Here is a 9,734-nt window from a genome sequence, read left to right as displayed (position 1 = left end):
CCTGAAATTAAATCATTTCCTTAGCATTCATCACCCTAATAGAGACATAAACCTCTCATATTCCATTCAGAGTGTTATAAGGAGTTCCAAATCCCCAGTGAAGTCTTGAAGTCTCAGCTAAATACCTGTAATGATAAGTTTCTTTAAATTAAAAGAAAGACTAACTGGCACAGGTAAATTACAGGTTTACTATGAGAATAACAAGAAGTCTTCTGACATTCAATTAGATCTTGACTTTCAGGGAAAATTTTTTTGTTTTAGATATATTTGAAAATACTAGAACTGCTATGCTGAATGACAACTTCAGTTAGTTTCTGCTTTCATTTCTACATGACAATGATTATCATGGACATCATATCAGCAAAAAATACATGAATTTGAAAATTAATTTGAAATTGATGGGAAAAAGCACCATGAAGAAAAAAGATAAGGTTTAGAATTTTATATATGTATATATATACACACATGTCTGTATATTTAGAAGATAATTTTGTCCAGACCTAAGTGATATTCTTCCTTTCTACATTAATTGTAGTCCTTGCACTCTAAGCATAACATAATATTTTTAATTCTGTACACGGATGAATGAACTTATAACCAAGTCCTGGGTACACATGCAAAAAGCTTTGTCTACATTTTTTCAGTGCAGATTCTCTGAATCACTCTTCTTAGGGCCCCCATCACCTCTCTGTTTCTCAGGCTGTAGATGATGGGGTTTAGCATTGGGGTCAGGATGGTGTAGAAGACAGCCAGAACCTTGTCCTTTGTTGGAGATCTGAGGGATCTTGGATGTAGACAAGTGTAAAAAAGTGGAACATAGTAGAAAGTCACCACAGTCAGGTGGGTGCTGCAGGTGGAATAGACCTTCTTCCTCCCTTCTGCTGAGTGCATGTGGTAGACAGCAAGGACAACCCGGCCATAGGGACATGCAATGCCAATGAAAGGAAGCATGAGGAAGAGGATGGTGCTCATAAACACTGTGTACTCATAAACCCAGGTATCCATGCAGGCCAGAGTCAACATGGCTGGGACATCGCAGAAGAAATGGTTGATGGCCCTGGATTGACAGTAACGGATATGGAAGGCATATGTGGTATGGACACAAGAGTTTACAAAGCCCATTATCCAAGATCCTATTATCATCAGCACACACACTCTTTTGCTCATACGAATGGAATAGTGGAGAGGAAAGCAAATAGCAATATAAGGATCATAGGCCATAGATGTCAAGAGCAGCGCTTCTGCACCTCCTAAAGTCAAGAAAAAGAAGCTCTGAACCCCACATCCAATAAAGGAGATAGATTTGTTTCCAAAAAGAAAATTAGAAACCATTTTGGGGACAATGGTGGAGATGTGATTCAAGTCAATGATGGAGAGCTGACTAAGTAAAAAATACATGGGTGTGTGGAGATGGGTGTCCAGGAAGATGAGAAGCATTATGAACAAGTTGCCAAACAGAGCCACTAGGAAAATCAGAACAACGAGAATGAAGAAGAACAGGCCAATTTTTGATGGTGGAAACAACCCCAATAAAATGAAATCAGTTGACGTTTGATTATAATTTTCCATAGGGCGTTAATATGATTTTTCCTAGAGGCAGACACAAGAGCAAGTGAGTTAAGTATAAAACTATAAGCTCTTTTTAACTTATTATTTTAGACTGTGTATTATTTAAAATTTTACAGCTCTTAAATGAAGAACTGAACTTACCTATTTTGGGAAAAATAAACCTCATTTTCTGATCCAGAGATTAAAATGTGAATATGCAAACATTTGTGGCCAAAATATTTTGTAAGATAATGTTAAAATTATTTTAAAAACAAGATTTCTGTTTTGACTTAATTAGGATAAATATGTTTTACTGCCCTACACAAACTGAGGTATCATTAAAATATATGCTGTATTCAAAATGCCTGCATATAAAATTTATGTAAACCAATATTTCATGGAGTTCCAGTATCAATAAATGCCTATCACCCTTAAGGGATGATTTTTCTTTCATATTTTGCCCCAAAACGTACCTCTAAAATTGCAGTAGCCTATCAGCTCATGTTTGAGGAGCTTTCTTTCTTTCTTAAATCTTCTTTTCACAAGAATGTCAAATCAAGTTTTCCTGAAGTTAGGTATTATCATTTGTTTCATTTGCTCTGAAATATAGCATGAATCCTTATTGTCAAGTTCCACTTACACAGCGTCATCCTCTTCTGCCTCCTCACTCAGCTTCTGAATGCTGCAGTTAAAGAAAACCCTTTACTTGACCATCTACACACACTTATTGTAGCGTTCATGACTCTGCTCAAGATTTCCCAAATAGCGTGTTTTCTGTCTCTCTGCTTCTCTAACACATTTATAACATTATACATTGCTTTATGACACTTTCTTTTACTCATTCATTTTTCCATTTTGTTTTTTGTATTAAAAATTATCTCCACTTCTAGATAAGTGTGTGAATTTAAGCATATATACTTATCACTTATCTTTTTCAAAGCCCAAATATTATGATGATAAAGAAATAGATGTGTCATAAATGAAAAGACAGCAGGTAAGAAAAAGGCACAATGAGAAATGAAATAGTTCAGAACTCTTTGAAGGAAGGAATTTGGATAGAGAAATGTTCAGTTACTTAAATGGAGAAAAAGGACTTTGCACCTTGACAGTCTTCACGGAGGTAGGAGGAGGATTCTCCTCCAGAGACGTCATAAGTGAACAAGTTCCACACAGTGTGTGATGTTTTAGTCTTAAATATTATTTTAGAACCCAATGTTCCCAGACTTTTAAGGAAGTTCCCAACATGAAAGAGGAAGATGCACTAATGTGCACACATACACACACACATACGTATTCACACACACCCCAAACAAATATAAAGTGAGTTCTACATCATTGGGAAAATGCAGAAAGAGAATGCATTTTTAAAAATTAGGATTCATATCTTCAAAGAAGTATGAAACATTATTGTTTCACAATATATTATTAGATTTATTTAAAACGTGTCAGATAATAATAAAGGGTTTTACAAATTAACATATATAATAATTGATAAAGTGATTAAGTGAAAGTTTCAAAGACAAAGTGAAAAATCTACTGGATTTTTGATGGTGGAATAACCTCAATAATTGACAGTTTTCCATGGGATTTTCATTAATTTTTTCCTAAAGACAGAGACAAAATTGTTAGGATAGAGTAATAAGGCATTTTTAATTTATAATTTTAGTCATACTGTGATTTATTCATGAAAACTTGCAGCTCTTAAATGAAGAACAAAATTACCTATTTTGAAAAAAAAATCTACAGTTTTTGCCTCACAGATAAAAGCTTGATGAGACAAACATATGTGGCCAAAATATTTTATAGACATCTGTGAATTTATAAGAAAAAACATATTCCTTTAATGAATTTATTAGGATGTAGATATATTCCCCAACATAATTCCAGCATTACTAATTTCAGACCTTATACTTTAAGTGTATGCAAAAAAATTCAATGTAAATGCATAAAATATAGACCGATATTTGAATACATTTTTATGACCCTTAGGGAATGAGTTTTTATTTTATAGTGAAGCCCTAATACCTCTCAGACTACAGTAGCCTATCAGCTCATGTCGCAGACCTAAACTCATTTTTTGAATTCTCCTCAAGAAGTTTGCCAATTCAAGCTGCTTAGGTATCATTTCATTATTTGCTTCTTCCTTTCGGAAATCTACAATGAATCCTTATTGCCAAATACCATTTATGCGAAGTAATTTTCTTCTGCCTCCTCACTCAAGCTCCAACTGCTCAAGTTAAAATAGACCCTTTTCGTGAGAATCTATACTCTAATTTCATTGTAGCTTCGATGACTCTGCTCAAGGTCTCCCAAAAGATATGTGTTCTGTCCATCTGCTTCTCAATGCTCATATAACATTATACATTATGAAATCTTTTCTTACTCATTCATTTTTCCCTTTTGTTTTTGTTTATTTAAAACTCTATTTGTAAATGAGTATGGGAGTATAAACATATCTATTTATCACCTCTCTGCCATAAAACTCAACTAACATGACAATAAAAAGATAAATGTTATAATTTAAAGAAAGTGGGGCTGAAAGCAAAGGAGGGGGCTCAGAGATGAAAGGGTTCAGGAACTTTTGGAAGAAAGAATTTTGAGAAAAATTCAATCTCTTAAATGGAGAAAGGGAGATGGCATCCTGAGAACCTTCTTAGTGGGAATGAGTGGGGAAATTCTCTTTCAAAGAGAATATCATCAGTGAGTAAGCTCAGCATGCTGTTCCCACAAAGGGGCTCTAAGTCTTCAGTCTTATAATACTGCTCTAAGACCAAAGGTCATCAGACTTTTGAGGAAGTCTCCAAATGAAAGAAGGAGATACACACACAGACACACATGCACACATACTGAGTTAAAAAATGGTTGGGAAAAATGCAAGAAATCTTTACAAAACAATTTCAAATTCAGAGAAATATGAAAAGTTGTTAAACCCACAGTAAAAATATCAAGAGTAATATAAGAGGAAATGTCAGGTAACAATAAAGGAGTTCTAAAAATTACAGATACAATAATTAATGTAATAGATTCAATGAAAGCTTCAAAAGGTAAATTGCAGAAAATGGATCAGAAAGAAAACAACCACCACCAAACAAAAGTCTGACATTTAGAAACAATAGAATTAGAGAATTCATATAAGACGATGCAATACATACTTATGGGCATTCCTAAAAACGCATGTGACATAATACTTATAGAGTGCATATTATCAAATAAAAACATTTTTCTCAGAAGTGTTATGTGTGAGCTATTCCATAACTTTTATGTCTCTCTCATTTTTAGTATTCAAATAGCATGGAAAGAACCCAGAAAAATAAGTGAGAACTAATTTATGAAAGCACATTTTCTTAAAAACTCTAAACATCTTCGTTTTTTTTTTTGAGGAAGATTAGCACAGAGCTAACTGCTGTCAATCCTCCTCTTTTTGCTGATGGAGACTGGCCCTGAGCTAACATCCGTGCCCATCTTCCTCTACTTTATATGTAGGACGTCTACCACAGCATGACTTGACCAGCGGTGCCATGTCCACACCCGGGATCCGAACTGGCAAACCCCACGCCGTAGAAGCAGAATGTGCAAACTTAACCACTGCGCCACCAGGGCAGCCCCTCTAAACATGTTGAAAATTATTTCTTCACAATTCTCAATATCGGCTATAAAAATAAAATCCTAAAACCTTCTTCAGAGAAATTATAGTAACAAAACGAGAATTGTATGCATTAATAGCCAATAAAATAGTATAAATTTTCACAATAATATTATATTTTTTATTTACAACCAATAAATTTTAGAAGATGGAACAATGCCATCAAGCCATGTCTCCAGATAAAGTGGGATGTAACTATGTTGAGAGCACGAGTGGAGGGGAAGTGGCCAAGGTGGCAGTGGAAGGAGGGGTCAGCTCCATATCAACAGTGTCCTGCATCACAAAACACAGCCTGGTATTTGGGATTTAGGAATCAAGCATTAGGAGATAAGCATAATGCTTATAATATGAGGGAAATATAGGGAAAATTGTAAAATAATTTGAAGTTATTTGCCTTGGGGGTCAGAAGGAGTGGGTTATGGAGACCATCCTTTTACCCTGTGGATTTTGATGCCATTTTCATTCATTATTTGAGTAAAATATTAAAGTGAAATACAAATGCTTCACACAATAATTTGCAGGTACTCTAGTTATTGCTTATGTGACTCTCCAAATAATTTGTAAGAAAACTAAGGCTTGTTCCTGGGCCTATGTAGAGTAATAGATTTGCAGTTATTGTGCAGTTGCTGACAATTTGCAGAGGAAAAATGGGAAGAGCAAATTTCTTTTTATCAATTGGCATTTAGATTCAACATGAGACAAGCATATAAGACTATCATAAAATGTATTTTATATTAGTAGATTCAATACTGAAGAGATTGAAAATGTAACATTTGTATTTAACAATGAAATTAACATTATTTTATCATTTGAATTTTATATAGGGCTAATAATGACAAAGATTCCATGAGGTAGCTAATAGCATCCCAGCAAAAATCAACAAATGGGACTCCATCAAACTTAAAAGCTGCACAGCAAAAGAAACAGTAAACAAAATAAAAAGACAACCTACAGAATGGGACAGAATTTTTGCTAACCATATATCAGATAAGATGTTAATATCCAAAATATGTAAAGAAATCACATGACCAATAAAAAAGCAAACAATTTAATTTGAAAAATTAAGCAGAGGATCTGCATAAACATTTTTCCAAAGAAGATATCCAAATTGCCAGCAGGTATCTGAAAAGCTGCTCAACATCATTATTCATCAAAGAAATGCAAATCCAAACCACAAATCACCTCAGACCTGTTATAATGACTATCATCAAGAAGACAAGTGATAAATTTTGGTGAGCATGTGGATAAAAGAGAACCCTTGTACACTGTTGTTGGGACTTTAATCATTTAATCACTATGGAAGATAATATGGAGATTCCCCAAAAACAGTAAAAATATATCTACCATGTGATCCAGCAATTCCACTTCTGGGCCTATACCCAAAGTAAGTGAAAACAGGATATTGAAGAGATATATGCACTCTCATGATTATTGCAGCATTATTCATGATAGCCAAGATGTGGAAACAACCTAAGTGTCCGTGAGTGAATGATAGGATAAAGTAGAAGTGGTATATACAGGCAATGGAATATTATTCACCTGTGAGTAAAGACATCCTGTCATTTGCAACAACATGGATGGACCTTGTCGATATTATGATGAGTTAAGTGACACAGAGAAACACAAATGCTGTCTGATATTACTTATTTGGAGAATCTAAAAAAGCCAAGCTTTTAAAAACAAAGAGTAAATTGGTGGTTACCAGGGATATGGGGTAGGAGGATGGACAGCTGTAGTTTAGGCGTGCACACTTGCAACGAGTAGTAAATAAGTCCTAGAGATCTAGTGCACAGTATAGTAAATATGTAAAATGATAATATCACAATCATAAAAGTTACTAAGAGACTAGAACTTAATTATTTTTATGGCTAAAAAGAAATTATTATTGTAATATGATAGAGATGCTAATTATCACTAGTATAGTGTTTATATTATAATTTATAAAGTACCAAATCAAAAAGTTGTATGTCTTAAATTTGCTCAGTTATATGTCAAACATATTTCAATTAAAAACAAGATCATAAGAGAATACTATGAAAAACTATATGCCAACAAATTGAACAACCTGGAAGAAATGGACAAATTCCTAGACTCCTACAATCTCCCCAAACTGAATCAGGAAGAAATGGAGAATCTGAATAGACCAATCACAAGTAAGGAAATAAAAACGGTAATCAAAAACCTCCCGAAAAACAAGAGTCCAGGACCAGACGGCTTCTCTGGAGAATTCTACCAAACATTTAAAGAAGACTTAATACCTATTCTCCTCAAACTGTTCCAGAAAATTGAGAAAGATGGAGAACTCCCTAACACATTCTATGAAGCCAACATCACTCTGATCCCCAAACCTGACAAGGACAACACAAAGAAGGAGAACTACAGGCCGATATCACTGATGAACATAGATGCAAAAATCCTCAACAAAATTTTGGCAAACCGATTACAGCAATACATCAAAAAGATTATACACCATGATCAAGTGGGATTTATACCAGGGACACAGGGATGGTTCAACATCCGCAAGTCAATCAACGTGATACACTACATCAACAAAATGAAAAACAAAAACCACATGATCATCTCAATAGATGCAGAGAAAGCATTCGACAAGATCCAACACCCATTTATGATAAAAACCCTCAGTAAAATGGGCATAGAAGGAAAGTACCTCAACATAATAAAGGCCATATATGATAGACCCACAGCCAACATCATACTCAATGGACAAAAGCTGAAAGCCATCCCTCTGAGGACAGGAACAAGACAAGGGTGCCCACTTTCACCACTCCTATTCAACATAGTACTGGAGGTGCTGGCCAGAGCAATTCGGCAGGAAAAAGAAATAAAAGGAATCCAAATAGGTAACGAAGAAGTAAAACTCTCGTTGTTGGCAGACGACATGATCTTATACATAGAAAACCCCAAAGAATCCACAGAAAAACTATTAGAAATAATCAACAACTACAGCAAAGTAGCAGGGTATAAAATTAACGTGCATAAATCAGTAGCATTTCTATACACTAACAATAAACTAACAGAAAAAGAACTCAAGAACTCTATCCCATTCACAATCGCAACGAAAAGAATAAAATACCTTGGGATAAACTTAACCAAGGAAGTGAAGGATCTATACAATGAAAACTACAAGACTTTCTTGAAAGAAATAGGCGATGACATAAAGAGATGGAAAAACATTCCTTGCACATGGATTGGAAGAATAAACATAGTTAAAATGTCCATACTACCTAAAGCAATATACAGATTCAATGCTATCCCAATCAGAATCCCAAGAACATTCTTCACAGAAATTGAACAAACAATCCTAAAATTCATATGGGGGAACAAAGGACCGCGAATTGCTAAAGCAATCCTGAGCAAGAAAAACAAAGCCGGCGGAATCACAATCCCCGATTTCAAAACATACTACAAAGCTACAGTGATCAAAACAGCATGGTACTGGTACAAAAACAGGTCCACAGATCAATGGAACAGAATTGAAAGCCCAGAGATAAAACCACACATCTATGGACAGCTAATCTTCAACAAAGGAGCAGAGGGCCTACAATGGAGAAAAGAAAGTCTCTTCAACAAATGGTGCTGGGAAAACTGGACAGCCACATGCAAAAGATTGAAAATTGACCATTCTTTTTCACCACACACCAAAATAAACTCAAAATGGATCAAAGACCTAAAGATTAGGCCTGAGACAATAAGTCTTTTGGAAGAGAATATAGGCAGTACACTCTTTGACATCACTTTCAAAAGAATCTTTTCGGACACTGCAACTCCTCAGCTGAGGGAAACAATAGAACGAATAAACAAATGGGACTTCATCAGACTAAAGAGCTTCTTCAAGGCAAGGGAAAACAGGATTGAAACAAAAAAACAGCTCACTAATTGGGAAAAAATATTTACAAGCCACTTATCCGACAAAGGGTTAATCTCCATAATATACAAAGAACTCACACTGCTTAACAACAAAAAAACAAACAACCCGATCAAAAAATGGGCAGAGGACATGAACAGACATTTCTCAAAAGAAGATATGAATATGGCCAATAGACACATGAAAAGATGTTCATCATCGCTAATCATCAGGGAAATGCAAATCAAAACTACACTAAGATATCACCTTACCCCCGTTAGATTGGCAAAAACATCCAAAACCAAGAACGACAAATGTTGGAGAGGTTGTGGAGAAAGAGGAACCCTCATACACTGTTGGTGGGAATGCAAACTGGTACAGCCACTATGGAAAACAGTATGGAGATTTCTCAAAAAGTTAAAAATAGAAATACCCTATGACCCAGCCATCCCATTACTGGGTATCTATCCTAAGAACCTGATAACAGATATCTCAAGAGTCCGTTGCACCCCTATGTTCATCGCAGCATTATTTACAATAGCCAAGACGTGGAAACAGCGTACATGCCCAGAAACTGATGACTGGATAAAGAAGATGTGGTATATATACACAATGGAATACTACTCAGCCATAAAAAAAGACGAAATTGGCCCATTCACAACAACGTGGATGGACCTC

At 35.1% G+C, this 9,734-nt stretch overlaps 1 protein-coding gene across 1 annotated transcript; it reads right to left on the bottom strand.

Annotated features, from left to right (window-relative positions):
• Positions 1 to 247: 247 nt before the first annotated feature.
• Positions 248 to 1,569, bottom strand: LOC139084414 (olfactory receptor 2L8-like). Its single transcript, XM_070626840.1, has one exon. It carries the CDS (start codon positions 1,567 to 1,569, stop codon positions 631 to 633), a length of 939 nt encoding a protein of 312 aa, XP_070482941.1. The 3' UTR covers positions 248 to 630.
• Between the last annotated feature and the right edge of the window lie 8,165 nt (positions 1,570 to 9,734).

The sequence above is a fragment of the Equus przewalskii genome, chromosome 7 (genome assembly GCF_037783145.1).
Source record: "Equus przewalskii isolate Varuska chromosome 7, EquPr2, whole genome shotgun sequence".
Taxonomy (NCBI): Eukaryota; Metazoa; Chordata; class Mammalia; order Perissodactyla; family Equidae; genus Equus; species Equus przewalskii.
Note: the sequence above shows the minus strand (reverse complement) of the source record. Positions and strands in the feature narration are given on the sequence as shown.

What these genes read in the sequence shown, in the direction of transcription:
- LOC139084414 (XM_070626840.1), bottom strand. Translation starts at nt 1,569, where the DNA reads ATGGAAAATTATAATCAAACGTCAACTGATTTCATTTTATTGGGGTTG.